The sequence below is a fragment of the Cyprinodon tularosa genome, unplaced genomic scaffold (genome assembly GCF_016077235.1).
Source record: "Cyprinodon tularosa strain WSP-4 unplaced genomic scaffold, ASM1607723v1 ctg37, whole genome shotgun sequence".
In the NCBI taxonomy this organism is placed as follows: Eukaryota; Metazoa; Chordata; class Actinopteri; order Cyprinodontiformes; family Cyprinodontidae; genus Cyprinodon; species Cyprinodon tularosa.
In genome coordinates, this window is record NW_024039085.1 from 1,698,583 (window position 1) to 1,719,439 (window position 20,857).

Below are 20,857 nucleotides of genomic sequence, written 5' to 3' on the forward strand. Positions count from 1 at the left end.
AAGGAATTAAGATAGTATTTTGCTTGGATAGAACTATAGGGAAATAATTCAACATCCATCAAGTTATTTACAAACCTGAGAAGGATATTTGATCTGGATATGTTTTGGTTTTTCATTGACAGAATAAAAAAAATATGTTTTTCCTGCTCAAGTGCCATGGAGAATTATACCACATATCGTTTTAGGAGACAGAGACAAGCTTATCAGTTTGTTGTTCATGTTTTTGATGTCGCGCTTTTAAAGCTGCACCTGTTTTCTTCAGATATTTAGAAGAATTCAGGACCCTGGTCAGCACCACAACCAGGGGATGGATGGGAGGGCTAACAACTGAAGGTGCCAAAGGCTAAAGGGCACAAAGTCATCCTTATTATATTTCCAGGTCTGTTTTAAATGTAATAATTCAGTTTGTTTATATAGAGGCAATTCACGCCTCACATCATCTCACGACACTATACTCAGACAAATTAACCAAATCAAGTCTGGTTTAGGTTTCTGATTGCATCAAATCATTGACTCAATGTAATCACTGATAATCTAGATTTTTGACTTTAGTCTTTAACATATCAAAATTGAATTGATCTTATATTTAATTTGGTTATATTTTAAGTGCCTCTTCCATTGTTTTTTTTTTTTTTTCCTGTTTGCTAAATTTAAGGTCTCATCATGATTGGTATTAAACATTTACCTTGTTCACACAAATTAAAAGAATTAAATCAAAATCTTAGATTTTATTTACTACCATTGCCATCTAGAAGGTCAAGTTACAAAATCTAAGTCAGACCTAAAAAAAAAACACAAATTTAGAAAAGTTGGCTATGCGCTGCCACTTATGGTAACTAATAAGCAAAACCAGTAAAGTGACATGCCAGAGCCAAGAAAGTCAGTTGTATGTACATTTAAATTGTAGTAGCCTGAAAAAAGAAGTATCAGACTTAGAAAAAACTTGCTCCATAGATCAAACCTGAAGTTTTTTCTTCTGTTAGCTAGCCAATATCAATCACTTTAAAACAGGCCAGTTAGTTACTCTAACAATCAATATTATGAAGGAGTTCAAGTATAATAAGGCCTCTTTGATTTTGTAAAGGGAAACTTATAAATTGAATCCACAAAAAAATGCAAGAAAAGACACTGACTTTATTTCAAGTGAAAGACAGTGGCAAACATAATGTTACATTTTTATCACAACAAAGTAGGTGCCTAAACCCATTCAGGCAAGATAAGGTCCATTTATGTACACAGATAGATGCGTCAGTCATTAGAAAGGTCCCCAGAAACCTACAGTATAGCGATATTCATAAAGTGGCACAAAATAGCTTTAATATAAAATATCAGAAATCTTTTAAAGGTAGGCTGGTTCAAGTGGAAACAATTAACCTGAAAGTGAATGAGGTATTATAGTTTGACAAATGAACAGAAACAGATTCAAGGATAAACAGATTAAAAATAAATCTGCTTTAAATAAACATGAAGACATGGAGACGAGTATAACAATGCCAAAACTTCACTTTAACCATTTCATGTTTGTACAGTAAACACGCTTTCCTAGAAATAGTCCTTAAAGCACCATTGAAAAGTTGCTGAATTAGGTTTGGAGTGTATTTTCACAAATTAAAACATAAAATAAATCTTTCGGTATAAGAGACTTAGAGGTGAACGTTTTGTTTTTCTTGGTAGTTTTGCTGTTTCTCTCAGCGGAAGTGCTCCTTCAGTCTCCAGATGCCCTCCTGACCGGAGGTCCGATGGAAGTCACAGATGCTCCTGAGCAGCTCTCTGAAGACGGGGGCCTGTTTCTGGTTCAGTCTTGGTTTGAAATACTCCAGGACTTCCTGCGTGGTGGCCTCGCCGTCCACATTGGCCTGGAAGGCTACAAAGTTGCGCAGATCCACTAACAGCTCATCGTGCTCTGTTGGAGGAGCAGGAGGGGTGCTTGTTCCTGAAGCTCCGAGGCCATTTACCTCCTCCTCCTCATCTTCCTCTGCTGCTGTTCCCTGAGAGGAGAGCTTAGAGATATGGTTTCGAGCTTTGATCTTGGCCAGCAGGGAAGCGGACGACAGTGGCGCTGAGTTTGAATCGTCATCTGCCCCTTCCCCACTAAAATGAAGTCCTGCACTTGGTTTCTTTGAAACAGGCATCTTCACGATAGCGGCATCCTACAAACAAGAAATACTCAATCAAACACGCATCTTTACAAATCTGAGAAATATCAAATGACCTAGAGGTTTGATACTGTTACCTTGCATTTAATGGGAGGGGGTGCAGATGGAGCAGAACGCGTAAGTAAAAGAGGATTCTTCTTCTGTCCAAAACGTTTCCTGACAAAGAAAAATAAACTACTGTTGGTTTTAAATGGAACAACAAAATCTCCTTTATAAAATGATCATATGTGAGAACAATGTACTTCGCAGGTGGATCTGGAGGTCTATCAAAAGGCAGCCTGCAACGCTGCCGAGAAATCTTGAGCGCTTTCAGGGCATCTTTGGCCACCCTGTTGGCTTCAGCTTCCACAAGAACATAGTCAGGGTTGGAAGACTGCATGATGGTGTCATGTTGCATCACACTGTGTATACCTAGGCAAGACCACAGGATGAACAACAAAGAAGAGAAACAAATCTAACAGCTGATATAATATGAATGCAGAGTTTGCAAACTGAATCTTACCAGATTTCCTGAAGAGCTTTGCCAAGACGTAGTCATCCGATTTTCTCTGGTCTTCTGTTGAATTCTCTTCGCTTTCTTCTTTTTTGTAAGTGCGTTTCTTCACCAGATGTGAGATGCGGTGGCCTTCGAACCGAGCATCCCGGGAGCGCTTGTGTTTTTTATGTTTGCGTTTGTCCACATCGGCGGAGTCACAGTGCTTTCTCTTTTCCCTGTGCTTTCCTTTGTCTCTGTGCTGCTGATAGCTAGCCGAGCTCAGGCTTTTGTTTGCCTTCTCAACTGGATCCGAGTTGTTATTATCTTTTACCAGAGGCATGTTTGTCGAATCATTCAATTCTAAATTTTGATTTGTGCTCCGACTGTCCATTGGAGCGTTAGATTTACCCGGAAGGTTCCCACTGGATAGGGATAAGCTGCAGTCTCTTAAGGCAGGGATTTCCCTGTTTTCAACCTGTTTTCCTGGGGACTTTTTATAATCACGGCTGACTTTGTTTATGCAGGCCGATGCCTTTAACCTGTCAGGTTTCTTGGGTACTTTGACATCAGATCCAGTGCCTGTTTGAAGAGAAAAGTTTAACTTGTCAATTTTGCTTTTCAATCTTATTTACAGGATTTTTACAGCTGTATCCCTATTAAACAGAATATTACGGTTTATTTATTCTGGTAAATCAGTTTGGAAAAGGAAACTAGTACATTTAACAGTGATGAATCTGAACTTCCCCATAAATGTATTCAAAATGTTCCCCCCTTTTTCAGTAGAATAACTGAATAAATTACTACTTTGATGCCGTTTAAATAAATTTATAGTTAGTTTTACACAGATTTGGGATTAAAAAGCACCTTAAAACCATTCTCTGATAAAAAAAAAAGAGAGAGAGAACAGACAAACCTGCAAATATGGCACTGGTCTCTGTCCCCTGAGATCCATCAGGATCAGCCAAAGTGAAGAGCTCATAGATGTCATTAGACTTGAAGAACCGTCTTTGTTTGGGATCCTTCAGAACGCGATTGGTGAGAAACTGCTTGAAGATTTGCCTGGATGGCAACAGATATAATACAGAATTAGACACTTGTATCTAATTAGTTTTTCCTTTTTAACTCAGCAGGCAATTTCCATCATGTCACCGCAGAGTAGTTTGGCTGATGGATGAGAAAATTAAATAACTTCACTGCTGCAGGTATCAAAATAGAATCCCTGCAGCTCTCCAATCTGCTTTTTCAGGAGCGCTCCACCGACACCAACCAAACACAGCAACAGTTTCCGACTCCTCAATTGGCCATTTAATATTGCAGGAAAGCTTTTCAATTACAGAGAAGTGGGACAGCAGAAATACTAAAACTGCATTGGTGTAAGCAGTTAACAACATACAGGACACTCAAAGGTAGATGGAGAGAAAGCAAAACCCCAAAAATATGCTTGAATTTCTGGTTTTCTGTGAGTTCATATCTTGTGTATACAGAAGCTGTTCAATTACCTGTGGTAGATTTTTTCCTCAATGGTCCCTGCAGTCAGCAGCCTGTAGATGGTTACTTGCTGCTTTTGACCTATCCTCCACGCTCGCTCTCGAGCCTTTGAACAATGAAACACATTGAAGTAGACAGTCAGCGTGAATAAAGGAAAGACTAAATAAAGAGCAGCAACTAAGAAAGGACAAAAAAACACTTAAGCTTTTAAAATATACGAAACAGAAAAGGTACATTGTTAAACAGATCTTAAAGTATGCCTTTAAGAAATTCTGTCTGTACCAGTCTGACATCTAGACCCTGATAATTCATAATTTGAATGGGGGGAGGATTTACAGTGCCTCGTAAAAAAATTTCCCTACCTTGGATGTGGATTTATAAACTATAACAGCTTTAAATATCTACAGAACTTCACCTCAAACCTGTTTGTTGTGTTCCTTTGTCTTAATGAAGGTGTTAGTATTTTAATGTTTGAAAAAATTTAAGAAAAAACCTCTGATGTCTCCTGAGAACAGCGGAGGTTAAATTACTAACCTACTCATTTTATGTACCAATTATTTACCTTTTGAAGGAATTTGTTTGGAATGGGTAAATTATCAATTATATGCATAGAATTTTTAAGAGGACTTTTTAAATATAAATGTTAGATATATGTACAAAATTTACCAATAAAATAAAATAAATCAGGGTCTTTCTGCATCGAGATTGCATGTTTTTCTGGTGCATTTGTGGGTTCTCTCCATGTATTCAAGTACATGGAGAGTCCATGTACCCCTCCTCTCACCCATACACTGCCAGAGATGGGGCACTGGCCCAATTGCTACTCTGATGTTTTAAGCGGGAGACGGTGAATGGATGGTTTAATTTGTGAGAAAAAAAGTTCAAGAAGCAAGACAGATTTTGTAGAGCTATATAAAGTCACTCAAGTGTTTTATTTGAAGACTAACCTGTGTGTCTGTACTGGGGTTCCAGTCCGGATCATATATGATAACTCTGTTGGCTCCAGTTAGATTGACTCCCAGACCACCAACTTTAGTGGTCAGCAGGAAGATAAAAATGGATTTTTCCTGAAACAAAGACAGACCGGGCTCAAATGTCAGTGGTTTATAAGCAGCATTTTAGCAGATTTTTATACATATTCAGATGGACAAGTTTTTTCAGATTCAACTTTTGGATTAAATGAAACATGTTAGTGCCTCTATTCTAAAGTACTTAATAAAAACACATTTCCTAAGTTTCTCCAAAGAAAAATATGCACTGCAAAGTGATATTTCTACTAATCGCAGACAGATTAAAGAGAAAAACTTCCACTCTGAACAAAACAGATTGCCATCAATTAGTGTCTCCACCTCAGGCTGAACAGTGATTCTCTGAAGCATTGTGTCCCCAGGGACTAGATTTTCATGGGAAACACTCTGAGCCATTAGAGAAGGCTAATCCTTACCTCGTTGTAGCGAGCAATGAGCGGCTGTCTGGAAGCTATCGCGGTCGTGCCGTCCATTTTCAGGTAGGAGTAGTCCTTCTCCCTTACAAAAACCTCCAGGATGTCCAGCATCTGCAAATGAGGAAGATCATGAAGACAACAGAAAGCCGAGGAGGAAAAAGAAGACGAGGAGGCTGGGGGAAACAAGGGGCGGGGGTCTGGATTAGCACTAAAAGGATTAGAGCAGATTAATATTACATGGACAGAGATGCCGACAGGGAGGGTCTCAGGTTCCCTCTGAGGTATAATCTCATTGGTATTGACTGCAACAGCTGGGGCCTCTGTCACATCTACACACTTCCTCTGTCTCCAAACAATTGCAGCAGAAGAAAACATGACATCACAATCTAACATGTATCTTTATATATGATAATAAATAAATAAACCGATTAATTTGACTTCTGAGAAAATTGTTCAACAATTTTATATATTTATATACGTTTTGAAGAAATTATGAAGCTAAAAGCTTTTAATGTGGTCAAAGACTATAAACATAGACAAATGTAAAATGACAGATGAATGGAATCATCTTTAGTAAGAAAATGTAAATCAAGTCAGACTGTGGAAACTTTTCTACTCCCGGTTTCTTACCTGTCTGGACTGAGTGAAGAGCAGGACACGGTGACTCTGTTTGAACCAAAGACGCAGCAGCGACTCCACCACCATCAACTTCCCTGATCGTTTCCAAAAGCCAAAGTGTTCCTCCTCTGTGAGCTGATCCTCTGGTATTCCCTTCAGGATCCGGGGCCCACCAGAGAAAAGGTCCGGATGGTTGCAGATCTTGCGCAGTGCAATCAAACCTGGAAAAACCTAAAAAGCAGCAAAACTGTTAATTTCAAGGCATTATACCATGCCACACTTTTAAACAAATAAGCACATTTACTTTAGTCAACAGGAATAAATTACATAATTTATTTACGGATAATAAAGGCTGTTTCCTGATGAGGGCCCAGTGGTCACTGCATTAGTAATGGTGGATAATGGACTGACAGTGACCACTGAATACATCTATAGGAGTGTGTGTGTCTTTGTGTGAGTGTGCAAACAATCTGGTCACCCATGGCTCTTCAACCATTTCCATTTGGTCAGTGGTGATAAATAGTTGCATCTCCTTCATGAGGCTAACTAATATAAGAAAATCTGCACACCTTCTTGGTGAGATCTTAAAAAATACTAATAAAGAGCTTATCGGTGTAAGATCCATGTGGATTTTTCTTCTCTCTCCCCCGCTGCTAATTTTCACAGTCCATACCCATTTACCATTTATGCACCCATCAATCTTTGTTACTAATTTATTCTTTTTTGCAGTGTGGGAGTAAAAAAAAAAAAAAACCCCACAAATTACTCATAATCAAGACAAAATATTTAAACTTCTTAAAACTTTTGTAAATTTATATTTGTTTAAAACAACTTTAGCCTTTTAGGTCCCATATCCTGAAAAATTCACATTATAAACATTCTTGTAACAGTCTTATGTGTTCTGAAGCCTGGTTATTAGTTTGACAAATGAAACAAATCCTTTCACCTCCATCTATCTTCCTTTCTCCACCTCTTAGCTAAAGTGTGCTCAAAATGGTCTGTATGAAAAGCAATCCCCTTATGAGGTCATAAATATTTATATTAATTCACAATACAAGCTTTGTGATATTAAATTACGGTATTAAAAAAAAAATTATAACGTTTTCATTGAAACACCTGAAAATAGTGAATTACAATAAAATATATTTCTATATTTTCTAAAACGGATGCCCTTAAATGGATCATTGATTGATGAGACGAATTTTGAGGTATCTTTTTGTTACTGTTTAACAACCTCCTTCATGTGCAACTCATACAAAAAAAAAAAAAAATCAGAAAAAGACAAATACAACACACTTTTCACTTGATTGGTTCTAATCAGGAATCAGCGAGTCAAAACAATTTCTTACATAGCTGAGTTTCTTCATTTTTTCTACCCTGGCATTTTTGGTTTATAAAACAACAACCATAATGATGTAATTTCCTGTACTCCTGTAAGTTTAATAAAGAAAAATTGTCTGAATTGAAATAGTCCTAAAATGTTTTAAGGTTGAGTTGGACACAAGCTTAGTACTTTAAAAAAAACAAAACAGAAGCATAATAATTTTTTTTTTCCGTGGTTTAGTCATTAAGGGCTGGGAGTAGCATTCAGCATCTCAAAGAGAAACCAAAAAGTCTGTCTGGCACCAAAATAAAAGCCTGGTTGGTGCATATATATGAATAAAAATACAAAATATTCAATTTTTTTTTATTACTCTGGTTATGCAAAGTAAGATCAAATCCTAAGGTATCTACATAATCAAGCTTTTTCCTTTAAAAAACAACAACAAAAACATTTTGAACAGAATATCAACATTAGGCTGAGTGGTAGTAAAGAATTATTGCCTAACAGTTGGAAAAATTAAACAATCATTCTATGTTCAATCAGTTTTTTATTTTGTCTCTCAGTTTCTAGACTAATGTTTATTCTACATAACTAGAAATCCCTGTCATATATTTTCAATGTAAAGACAAACCACTTACTAAATTTTTTTTGTGTGTTCGTGAAAGGGAGTTTGGAAAACCACAATTATATGTTAAATTGTGTGAATTTTTTTTAAATATTAAATTATATGTTAGATTGTGTGACATTTTAAGTGAGTCTTACCTGCATGTCACCATTCAATATTTGATACACTTCTTTGGAATCTAAGAAGCTCTGATAAACTTGCCGCTGCTCCTCTGTTAATCTGCAAAACAGCACCTACACATAACACATAAAGGACAGAGTAATGGTCAGTGAACATCCACTTTAAAGCCCCCAGATGAAGGGAGGGAGTAAGAGGAGAAATTAGCGGGGAAGCAATGTGATTTTTTCTAAAGAAAACACCTTCCTGTGGGACTGATTTAATGAGCTGAAGTGGACTGAGGAGTCAACCAGTATCAGCCACGAGGAGAGACCAGAGACCAGCCACTTTAATGAATGCCAACTCCTTTTACTTTATAGAGACTTTATTAGCTGGCTTCACCTGACAGGAGCCATACACAACCATCAGGCGCTTTGCAGATAGGTCCCAAAGACTTGCACCACACCAAAGGAAGACCTGCATAGTGCAGATGATTGAAATTTGAGGATTACTTGTTCGTTTTTGTCAGGTAAGGAGAGGTTGGCCTTGACGTCATCCTTCATTCTTCTGAGCAGGTAAGGATTGATTGTATCTCTCAGCACACAGGCACATTTGAACGCCGTTTGGACCTAGAAAATGACAACAGGCAAATATTTTAAATAAAGAACATAAGTGAAAGCATGCAAAGTCTCAGACTTTATTGCTTCTTGGGCTTGTTTATCTCTTCTCCCTCCTCACTTCACTGTCCACCTTGGGGTGGCCATTAAACATTGATCAGAGCGCCTTTATTCTCAGTCTCTCTTTTATTCATAGGACTGATCAACTGTATTGGAAACAGAAGGGTAGTTTCTTTTGGTTTCATCCCCAGGAACCCCTGCTGTAAAACCTTCTGCTACACTTTATCTACAGCTAGCGCTAAAAGCCAGTTAGCCTTTTAAACATTAACTCACTTGGGGTCCACAGGGGGATCAAAGACACCATTGGCAATGCTGAAGGGGAAAATAAAAAGGAGGGATCCAGAGCTAAATGGAGGTCAGAGTTGGAAAAAAAAAATCAGAGGAGGGTAGTAGAGGATCTAGCGATCTCAGCATAAGCTGCTGAGTGGATTCACATGGGGCCGCAAGTAAATGCTTCGATAATGGATCCAATTTCCACACGCTCATCAAGTCCCACCCCAAACACATATGTTTTCACACACATCTGTCTGTACATACGTGCCTTGTATGAACCCTCAGAGTAGGCGCTCTGCTGCTTTGTGACTTTTGAAAACAGGATAAGGCAGCAGAGCTTTGCCCTCTGACCATTTAATAACATTAATAATTAGTAAAGGTTTTTATTATCGACAGCGGAAGGAGCATCAATAGCCATCTTAAATAATTAAATCTATACAGTCAGTGGGTTATTAACGATAAGACGCTAATGACAAAGAGCTACAATTTAGCTCTTTACTTTATCCTCTTCCAATCTCACACATTAGGGAAGGACTGAAGTTCCTTTGCACAGACCTACATTATCCAAGCTTAATGGTTCTGTTGCTCCCCTTTCCTTCCTTCTGACCTGCTTCAGTCTAACTACGCAGAAGTGTGCAGAAATGCATTTGTACAAATTATTAACTTGGGCTAATACATTAGCTCAATTTAAAGTGATTTAAAAGCCTGACAGACCACCTTTATGCAGTGGGATATATACCTGGACAGGTGATGCATTGCTGTACCCTCCCATAGTTATTGGCACAGAAAACTGCTCCATAAAGACAGGAAGTGTCCCTAGTTTGCCAGGGAAGACGAAGTCAAAGAGAGACCACAGCTCCTTCAAGTTGTTCTGCATTGGTGAGCCAGACAGGATGAACCTGTGAGGAGTACGAAACTAGAAGAAAGAAAACAAGTGTATAAGACCACACATAAGCACCAGAATTATTGGCTAAGAACTTCACAAGACAAGTTACTCTTTCACATCAGCACAACTTTAAATTATTCACATTATTGGAGTGTGAAAGTATACATATTAAATGCCTTTATTGTATGAGACAATTAGGATATAAAATCAACACTGACCAATGTGTTGCCCTGGTGCCGGACAATTTGCCAAAAACATATCATCACTGCAGCATCAGTGTATGCAGTAACTGATAAGAGTGTAATGATTATAGGCTGGTATCTTCAAGTGTTCTAAACTTTCAATAAAAAGTGCTAATGTAATATTCAGCTATTTGGGTTGAGTCTGACAGCAGCAAGTGCTCTCACTGGACAATAATGACTTGGATAAAAATGCTAAAAATAACTGGGTGAGATGTACAGACAGAAGAAGATGTACAGACAGAAGAGAAGAAAATAGGTTTATAATCTGTAGATTTTCTTAATGTCCTGTAGCCCTGAAGCCATCTTGGTATTTCTTTTATTTTCTTTTTATTTCGCCAGGTTGGTCCCAATGAGATCACAACCCTCTTTTTTAACCACATCCTGACCAATAGGCAGCAACAAAGTTCAATAGTAAAAAAACAAAAACAAAAAAAAAACTCTTTATTAAAAATGGGCACACATTATTGAATGAGCCTCAAGATAGTTTAGTTTGAAGCTAAAAGTGTAATAGGGTTTCATTGTAAGTGCTAATTTCGGGATCATTCTCTAGTTTCCGGTTCTCAATGCTTCCCTTGAAGCTATTTGAACGAATTATTTTGTATTTTTTTTCCCTTTTATTCAGTCTTAAATTAAATAAAGTCAAATAAACCAAAAGGCAGTAATGAGAGTAAAAATTAAAAGCAATAAGCGCACAGAATAGGGGAAGAAATATTAATTTTTAAACTGTATTTGATAATGTAATGATCAGTGAGTTTATTGACTGGTGGAGCAGATCCATCTGTTCAGTCAGCTTGTTTAGAACATGAAGAAAGTGTTATTGCAGAAATGGGACCCCACTAAGGAGCAAACTTGGTCCCAATTTGCTGCTACTGATATATTTTAATTATGCTAGGAAGATAAACGCATTTGAAACATACCTTCATCTAATCTATGGCACAGTTGGTCATGCCAACCGCCTCTTTTTCAGAAAAAACAAGCAACTTTGGGTATGACTTACACAAGACTGAAACGCCAAACAAATAATAAAGTTGTATTTCCTGCAAGAACTTGTCCATCCTTGTTATCCTGTGTAAACAATACCTGTTTGCAGGCGACAGTGACGCCGGCATTTGGATTCCTGATCTTGTGGCCCTCGTCCAGTATAACATAGTGCCAGTCGTAGCGCTGTAACACGTCTTGTAAATTTCTCACAGCTGAATAGGAGGTGATCAGGATCCCATGACATGCTGCTATTTCTGGAATCAGCTTTTCCTGTATCACAGAAGTAAAATCAATGTTTCTCTCTGCACCTCATTTTACAATTTAGACCAGTTCCTCAGGGCCAGTATCCTGCAACTTTTTGATATGCCTTAGGATTCAACACACCTGAATAAAGTAATAAGATAATTGAGAGAACTCTAGAGGAACTGACTGCATGCTGAGAAGGTAACTCAGCCATTTGTTCAGGTGTGTTGAACCAAGGATGGACCTAAAAATTTCAGGATAACAGCCCCCAGGGACTGGAATAGCCCACTACTACTTTAGACTGTAAGCACCAGAAAGAAGAACCAACACTCTACACACAGATCTCTAGTGCCTCCCAGAGGATATAATTTACTTGAGTCTGTATTACCACTAATACTCTTAAAAAAACAAACAAAAAAACATTACCTTTTTGCTGGTGAAAGAGCCAGTTTCATGCAGGACAGCCACTCTGAAAGGAGGCCACCAGGTGTGGAACTCCTTCACCCACTGGTGCATGACCGTAGCTGGGCACACAATCACTGTTGGACCTAAACCGACGTATCTGCAACCAAAAATGTTTCAGTCCAGACAGGTGATCAAGACAGGGAAAAATAAGACTGAAAATGTGCTTGGCTGGCGCTGAACTTTAAAGTTCTTAAAGGAATAGGCATACAAAGTTTTCTCCAACTGCGTCTTCAATCAAAGAAATTAATGGGAGAGATCCTCAGCTCCTCCGTGCAGATTAGCGATACCACTGTCAAACACACACAAACATGTGCTAATGGACTGGAATGAGCCTCTGCCTGGTGGAAGCTATTGATACTGGGCCATAATTGAGTTTGCAAACAATCAATTTGTGGGCGTCTATAGCAGACACAATATTGACCATCTGGGAAAGTCCACCTCTTGAAGGCGCAAAGTGTCGTTCCTGCAGTAAAAAGCCTTCTTCTCCAATGATACCCCATGCTTTCTGTGGTTGATTAGCCATCACCTGCCTATCCTACTCACATTTCATGAGTCAAAGATTCATTTTTGGAGCCCAGGAACACACTAACGCTCTTCCTCAAACACACAAACAGAGTGTAAGTGTTTCCTCTCATGTCTGCAGTAAGAAAGTGAGGAGTCTGATAATTGAAACACGTTTAATAATTCAGACGAACACTCTCAAGCAGAAATCCTCCTGATCAAATATTCATACCATACAGACACACAGTCTCTGGACACAGTTTATTTGTGTAAGTGTGTGTGTGTATGTGTCTGTACCTGTAGTTGGACCCTCTAGTCCTCAGTTTACTGTAGCTTAGTCCTGCCAGAAAGCTGATGACCTGGATGGTTTTGCCCAATCCCATCTCATCTCCCAGGATGCCTCCTGCCTGCTGACAGTGGAGTTCCCACATCCACCGCACACCAGTCTGCTGGTACCTAGTGGTATTAACAATATGTTACAGGAAGCCAAGATGTTCAAGTTAACAGATGTTAAAGGATTGGGATACAAAATACAAACATTCTCTATATAGAAGTCTTTTTTTTTTCTTTTCGTTATAACTAACAAATCCCCTCAACCGTGCAGTGGGAGGGCTCCGGGACAAAGCACATCGATGACATTAGATAAGCAGATGGTTTACAGGGATATACTGACAGCTGTATTCTCCACTCGGCTAAAGTGTTTTGGCGATTGTTGCTCAATTGTCCTCTTAACTTTTAATCCTAAAAATTGAACCTACTTGTAGAGTTTTTTCCAGAGGAAACCAGGAACTTTGAAGCCTTCATCAAATTCGGCATCGCTGTCGTCCGTGAGTTCCTCCCCTCGGTCTCGTTTCGCCTCTCGTTCTCGAAGCCGCTGCCGCTTCCATCTCCTAAAACAACAGAAATCAATGACATTTTTGGATGCCAGCTCAGATAAATAATAACCCAATCAAATCTTATTACATCATCTTATGATCTAAACTTTGCGGAAGCATTTCTAGCTCGCCTTATAACACAAACCTTCTTTTCAGTATTTTATTTAAATTGCATGTCATACTTTTTAGAATAAAAACTGTAAATTATAGCATGCATTTGAATTTCACAATTTTGGATCAATACTCTGCAGAACCACCTTTTGCTGCAGTTGAAGCTTTTGAGCCCTGTACAGCTCTGTATCTGTTGAAACTAAACTTTTTCCCTTTTTCTTTGTTGATTTTGAACATCAATTCTTAATTCTACATTTCTACACTATTGTGTTGTTCAGACATCCAAATAAGCTTTGATACTGACTACTCCACTGTAGCCTGTATCCTGTATTTTGGTCCCATCAAGAACATGGTGATCATCACACTGTTTCCAAATGGGGATGGTATGTAGTGTTTATTTTCATCTAGTCGAAAAAATTTGGTCCAATCTAACCAAGGTTCCATAACAATTATTGTATCCCTGAAAGGGCTTTGAATAAAAAAGGCAAACAAGTCCTTCTTCCAAAAAAAGGCTACTTATTCTCCACGTTCTACAAAAGCTGTATTTGGGATTGATCATTTCTATTCCATAGGATATAAAGCACCAAATTTGCTTAAGAAAAATCTCTGAAATTTGCTGTTATATCAGAAAAGTGATGCAACAACTCGGGGACTAACTAGTATTTGGCAAATTGATTAATCTGTCAATTTTATTTTGATTAATTTATTAATAATCGGATACCAAAAGGTTCCTTAAAGATGATTTTTGCTAAATTTAACGAGGTGAAATAAAACTTTCCCATTTAAGGAGTTCTGTATAGAGCATATTGACAGATAAAAAATATTTTTATCTTAAATGCAAAATGTTTAAATATTTGTTTTTTTTAAATCTTGGTATAATTCCAGCTCTAAGTGGATCGCTCTGTCAGCTAAAGGCATGTTTTAGAGTCTCTAAACTCCAGTTAACGATTAATCGATAACTAAATTAGTGACAATTATTTCAATAATCGATTAATCTAACTGTTTCACCCCTAGGAATGACTAACTAACAGGGGTATGAGTAACTTTAGTTTCACAAAATGCGTAGAGTGAATAATTTACACGATGCTTTTGCACATCTGCGGATGTATCTTACATGCTCTTAGGCTGCAAATATTTACCTTAGAACTCAGGGGAGATTTTACCGCAAAATAATGTAAGTAGGAGAGTTTTAACACTGCAGCGGAGAGGGCAGTTAAAGGCACAGTCGTCATGCAGCAAATGAAGATTGATATAGACAATTAGCAGTGTGAGTTCCCCAGAAAGGTGTGAGGTGTGGAGGATAAGAATCCATCTTCATTTGGGCCCGGTCCTGTCACCCTGTTACAAAACCGGTCCTTTAGCTAGGCCTGGGAGACCATGCTCTCTAATTAAGTCAAGACTAAGCATTGGTTCAGTTAATTACACTTTTCTGCCACTACTCCACAACCCCACCCCAACCAGAAATAAAGCCCACTCTAATAATATCATTCTTCACACCAGCCAGTCCCACCATGGCATATGTACACATTGGTATTGACATTTAGTTGCTGGAAGTCTAGAAAAATACGTGTGCCAACACAATTTATTTGGCAGCTATAAATATGAAATCTCATTAGGGCTGCTCTTCCATTTATTTGAGCATCGGGGTGAATGAGAGCATAAAACCATGTGCAGAAGGATAATTAGGCCAGTGCAAGAGCAGAGAGAAAAGAAGAACCGAGAGTGAATTTGCTTAGTCAAGAAACAGCTGCCAATCTCATCTGGGATTAACTCTCTCTCTTTCTTGAGCACTACAGAGCCAGTAAAAACTAAACAACTGCTTTTCACCTTAAACAAAGTCAAGAACAATAGCCCATTTACACAATTGCCAGACAAATATGATGGAAAATAAAACAAATCTCAATCTTTTGTTGGTTGGAGATGCGACTGTGTGCACACCAGGAGCTGATAAAACTTTTTGCACCTTTGCATAAAGCCTAGGTTTGAGTTTCTGACAAATCTCACCTTATTCGCTGCCTGTAGTACTCCACATCCCCATCGTCTTTATGTTTTTGGGATTTACTCCTGTTATCACTGTCATCATCTGAACTCTCAGGGGAGTAGTCGTCCTCACTGTCGTTTTTCTTCATTCTCTTCCTTCCTGCCCCCACAGCCTTTTTCTTGTATGGTTTTAGTTCATACTCATCATCATTATCATTATCATCCCCAAAGCCTTCTTCCATGGCATCCCTTTCCTCCTGGTCCAAATCCAGTCCTTCATCACTGGGCAGGTACTCTGACCCCTCGCTGTCTGTTTGCTCTCCCTCTGTGTATCTCTTCCTCCGTGACTTAGGAAGCTTTGGTTCAGGCTTAGGTTGAGCCTTAGGTTGAGTCCTCAAAGCATTTATTTGCAGCTTTCGCATGCGCTTCTTCAGTTTTTTATCCTTGGATGAGGAAACTGTTTTTCCTGTTTTACCCTTGGTCCCTTCATAAAGGCTGAGTGCAGAACTTTTCTTCTTCTTAAGAAGGGGTACCTTCTTCCGTTCGGTAGCCAATTTGGCCTGGTCCGCCAAGTACTGGTCAAATGCAGAGTTCTCAGCCAGCATCAGTTTCCGAGGCTCCTTCTTTACCTCCTTCTGTGGTATCCGGGTACCAAAAGGTGTCATGTGGCCTTTCCGGATGAGTTCCTCCCATTCGGTTTCCTGTGCTGGCATGAGCATGCTGCCCAGTGTGGACGGTCCCGCTTCTAAAAAAAACACAAACATGTAGAGATACAAAAAGTTACACTCCATTTACTTCAGATCTATCCTCCAGTGTTTTCTTTAACCAAATCCCTATCAATTATAACAAAGTGTGCAGATGTTTCAATATTAAACCCATAACTATTTCAAGTAAAAATAATATTTTAACAGCAGATACTTTTTGCAATTGAATCCCCAAAATGCTCAATTGGATAGGGATCAGGTGAAAATTTGAGGAAAAATTAACACCTCTAAGTTATAGTTGTGCTGTTCATAACATCCCTCAACCATTTAACTAGAAAGGATGCTGAGGGACTGAGCTAGGGATGGGAATCGAAAACCGGTTCCTGTTCAGAACCGGTTCCGTATTTTCCGATTCCATGGCATCGTTTGGCAGCTCGCTGAACGATTCTTTTTTCGATTCCCGCAGCACCAGAGGGGAGCACGTTTTTTACGTAAGTTACTCAAGTTGGAAGAACTATTCGAGGAGGAAGACAACGGCTGCAGTCACTTTGTGAATCAAAGCCCCGTCTTTCCTTAGCCCAGAGGGTAGATCAGGAAATCCAGCTCTATAAAAGCTTGCCCTCCATCCCCTGCAGGGATAGCGCCACACTGTGGTGGTGAAACAAGCAAGATACGCTGCCCTTGCTATCTGGACTGGCTGAAAACTACCTCTGTGTGCAGGCTTCCTCCACCCCATCTGAGAGGGTGTTCTCCACGGCTGGAGACACCATAAGCCCTGAAAGATCCCGTATCCTTCCAGAAAAAGCAGATATGCTCATCTTTCTGCAAAAGAACTGTTAATTTTCCCTACTACTGTTTTATAATTAGTATTTTTTGTTATTTAAAATAGGTTATTATCCCATCATTTGTTATTAGACATTGTTGGTTATTAAGTTTGTTCTTGTATTCATTTTTCATTTAAACACAGATGTTACTCCAGTTTCACATTTCCTGTGGACATCTTGATCTTGTTGATTTTGTAAGATTTTGCAATAGTTAAGTAAACAAAGTTGATGCTGATAATCAAACTGTTTGTTCTCCTTTTTCCCCCAAATTGGAATCGAAAAAAGAATCGATAAAGAATCGAATGGTTTCATAGAATCGAAAAGGGAATCGGAATCGTGAAAATCTTTTCAATTCCCAACCCTAGACTGAACAATGCTTCAGGGAGTGGTACCCAAAGTAAAATCCAACTGGATGTAATACAACAAGGTTTCTGGAGAACGCTGCACAAAGCCACCAGCTATAGTGCATTGATAACTGCTTGCTCTTTAGACTCTTTAATTATATGATCATTTTAAATTGTTACGTAACTGCGGTTCAGATTTGGTGTTAGATAAAGGTTGTTCATTCTGTCTAATCTACAAAGCAACAACATAAAGGCTCCAAAGTCCGATACAAATGAAGGATGACACAGCAGAGAACAAAATTCAACAACTATCCCATTAGAGACATAAAGAAAAGACAATAAAATAGTCCAATATCATTTTTTTTTTTTTTCTTTCCAAGCCAAACTTTGTGTAATTTTGTTCTCTCTAGGGCCTCAACTATCAAATATTTAGCAAATCGATTAATCTGTCGTATATTTTTTCAATTAGTCGATTAATAATCGGATAGGCAAAGGTGCCTTGAAAAAGATTATTTAATAAATTAAACCAGGTTAAACTCAAACTTTTTCACATGAGGACTTCTGGATAGAGCATATTGACAGACAAAAATATTACCTTTAACTTAAGTGCAAAATGTTTAAATGTTTTTTTTACAATTTTGGTATAATTGCTGCTCTAAATAGGTTGCTCTGTCAGCTAAAGGCATGTTTTACAGTCTCTATTCTCCATTTAATGATTAATCTATTACTAAATAAGTTGACAATTATTTTAATAATCAATTAATAACAATTAATCAGATTTTTTTCAGCTCTAGTTCTCTCAAGTAAAGCCAAAAGATATATTGTTATACAAAATCACTTAACAGAGCAAAAGAAGAAATTAGTCTAATTTAAGTCCACGGCTGCGTCCAGAATGCCTGATCAGGGTAAATCATTTTATGTTTTACAGTGTGCTTAAGATCTTATTAAGAATAAAACTGCAGTGAGGTAGACAGAAGAAGACATGTAAAAAAAAAAGCCTAAATAGCTTATTTACCTCACAAAAAATAAAAAAAAATGGGTGGTAGCTTTTTGTATTTACAAAAATAAAGTAAAAAACCTGTTTAGAATACTGATAACTGCAAATAAAAAACTGCCTAAAGAAAGATGTCCCAATCATAAAAGAAAATTGTGAAAAGAAACATCCCAGGCTATACAGATTAAAACAGTAAACTAGATGGGATTTTATGTCTGTGCTTGTTTAGCTCATCTGCCTGCTTGGTGCTATTCAATGCATTTGTTTCAAAATAGAAAAAAATTGATAAAAGAATAAAATGTCAGGACTGGATGTACAGCATGTTTATTTAGCATGTGTGGAAGCACAACAATGTCAAAATAACCCCAAAAAACATTACCTTCCTCTCCATCATCTTCTGCCAGCAGTTCAGCCTCAACTCTCTGAACGTCCTCCCCTCCCAGTATGGCCTGAAGTCGCTTCTGTTTTGCTTTGACCTTTTTAAGCTGCTTCTCCTGTAACACATATTTGATCTGTTAGCATCACTGCATAACCCTGTTATTGATCGCTTATTTTGTGAATCATTGTTTGAATCAATATTACCTTATTTTCTTTCTGCCGTTTTACAGACTCTATTTTCCTGCTAATATCCTTGCTAGAGGCAGCATAGGGGGATAGCTGCTCGATAATCTTGTTGATGTGTTTTAAAGATGCTGTAACAGACCTGAGTGACACACAACCCAAGAAAAAAAAGCTTTACCACCTGATAGATAGATGGATAGATTAATGACATATTAGTGTAAAACACATAAGCATTTAAAATAACTGCTTTTGTCTGTAAAATAACTTGTTGCAAAGAAGCAAAATCTTAATTCTTCTTAAAGCATATAAAATTCAAATTTGGCAATTTATGAAATTATTTATTTACCTGACATCATCTAGCACTGATTGGTACTCCTTCTCAGCCTCTGCTTTGGCAGCAGCCTGATTTGCCTCATGGATCGCCTCATCCACCTGCTGGAGAACACCTTGCTCGAGAACATCCTGATCATACACAGCCACACCAAGACCTTGCAGCTCGTCTGCTCCAGAACTGGCAGATGCCACTTGGATTCGCTGACGGTTGATCTGCAGCAATGCTCCTGCCCGCTTGCCAGCTGAATGTGCCACAGGTATCAGTAGATGAATTATATCAGTTAATATTACCTTAGTTTTAGTTATGTTGACAGGTTTTTTCAGTAGCTTACCACTGTTACCCTCCCCGGGTCCAGTGTTGGCAGGGAAAGCTGCAGCTGCCTCAGAACCCTGACTGTTCTCTGGGAAAGCACAGACAGCAGGTCCCTTTGTAGATCCATCCTCCTCCAAACGTCCTGGGGTGAGAGCAGCACTAACCGGACTGGAGATGGAGGAGGATGCCTGGAGGTCTCCATCTTCTGCAGGCATTATGATGTAGCTACAGAGACCCAATGAGATACAACATACATTACCCAATATAAAACAACAGCATCCTTTAAATGCATATGACAAATCCGACTCAACGATATTAAGGCGACTTAGATATTACATTTTCCTAAATGAGTAGTATCTATAGGTGGTACTACCTAGCATGAGCGTTAGCTTTCATCATTTCAAGACAAAATCTCAAATATTTGGGAATCATTAGGACATTTCGGGTTTTTATATTTTATCATGCCTGACCCTAACCATATTATGTAGTGGAGAAAAGGAAAAACATGGCAATACGGACAAATAAATGTTAGATAATTTCATTGACTTTCATTGTTTATGTGGCTGTGCTAACCGGCTAAGCTAACAGAACATATCATCAGCTGTTCGCCTCACCAACTGCTCTTCGGCGACGGTTCAACTTTTAATCATAAAGATAATAATACTAAAACAAAAGACGCCCCTCAAAGAAACCCTACGTACAAAAACCAAATAACGACGAAAAGTCACTCACAATATACGTGATTACACAACATCTCCAGCCGGGGTTATATATTGCTTGGCTTCCTCAAGGCTGGTCTTTACACAGACGCACAAAACCAGGCTTGAGCGTCAGACCTCACCAAACGTGACCGCCATTTTGTGAGTGGCATTGCTTGATAATGCCACTCACATTATGTTTGGAAGAAAAAATATTTTTTATTAACGAGTGGTTAAACAACAAAATAAAAGGCAGAGTTTTATCTATAAACGGAATCTTGGCATAATTTCATCACCTCTAATTAAAAAGTTGTGTATGTTGACATTTTACACAGATTATTCGCCATTTAAAGTAGATAGATGATAGATAGATAGATAGATAGATAGATAGATAGATAGATAGATAGATAGATAGATAGATAGATAGATAGATAGATAGATAGATAGATAGATAGATAGATAGATAGATAGATAGATAGATAGATAGATAGATAGATAGATAGATAGATAGATAGATAGATAGATAGGTAGATAGATAGATAGATAGATAGATAGATAGATAGATAGATAGATAGATAGATAGATAGATAGATAGATAGATAGATAGATAGATAGATAGATAGATA

General features: G+C 38.2%; 1 protein-coding gene across 1 annotated transcript; it reads right to left on the minus strand.

Annotated features, from left to right (window-relative positions):
- Window positions 1-1,114: 1,114 nt before the first annotated feature.
- On the minus strand, window positions 1,115-20,383 carry ercc6 (excision repair cross-complementation group 6). Its single transcript, XM_038296259.1, has 22 exons — window positions 20,266-20,383; window positions 19,553-19,758; window positions 19,234-19,462; window positions 18,909-19,029; window positions 18,706-18,820; window positions 15,485-16,205; window positions 13,253-13,384; window positions 12,792-12,950; window positions 11,955-12,090; window positions 11,385-11,555; window positions 9,916-10,092; window positions 8,739-8,855; window positions 8,268-8,363; window positions 6,194-6,412; window positions 5,564-5,674; window positions 5,067-5,186; window positions 4,131-4,225; window positions 3,545-3,690; window positions 2,659-3,210; window positions 2,399-2,567; window positions 2,234-2,312; window positions 1,115-2,150 (listed from the first exon to the last, which is right to left on the minus strand). Exons 2-22 carry the CDS (start codon window positions 19,746-19,748, stop codon window positions 1,689-1,691), a joined length of 4,323 nt encoding a protein of 1,440 aa, XP_038152187.1. The 5' UTR covers window positions 19,749-19,758; window positions 20,266-20,383; the 3' UTR covers window positions 1,115-1,688.
- Window positions 20,384-20,857: the final 474 nt, after the last annotated feature.

What these genes read in the sequence shown, in the direction of transcription:
- ercc6 (XM_038296259.1), bottom strand. Translation starts at nt 19,748, where the DNA reads ATGCCTGCAGAAGATGGAGACCTCCAGGCATCCTCCTCCATCTCCAGT. An exon ending in GCTCTTTCACCAGCAAAAAG is followed by an intron (nt 11,556 to 11,954) that starts GTAATGTTTTTT and finishes TCTGTGATACAG; the next exon opens with GAAAAGCTGATTCCAGAAAT. An exon ending in CCCCTCCCATTAAATGCAAG is followed by an intron (nt 2,151 to 2,233) that starts GTAACAGTATCA and finishes TCTTGTTTGTAG; the next exon opens with GATGCCGCTATCGTGAAGAT.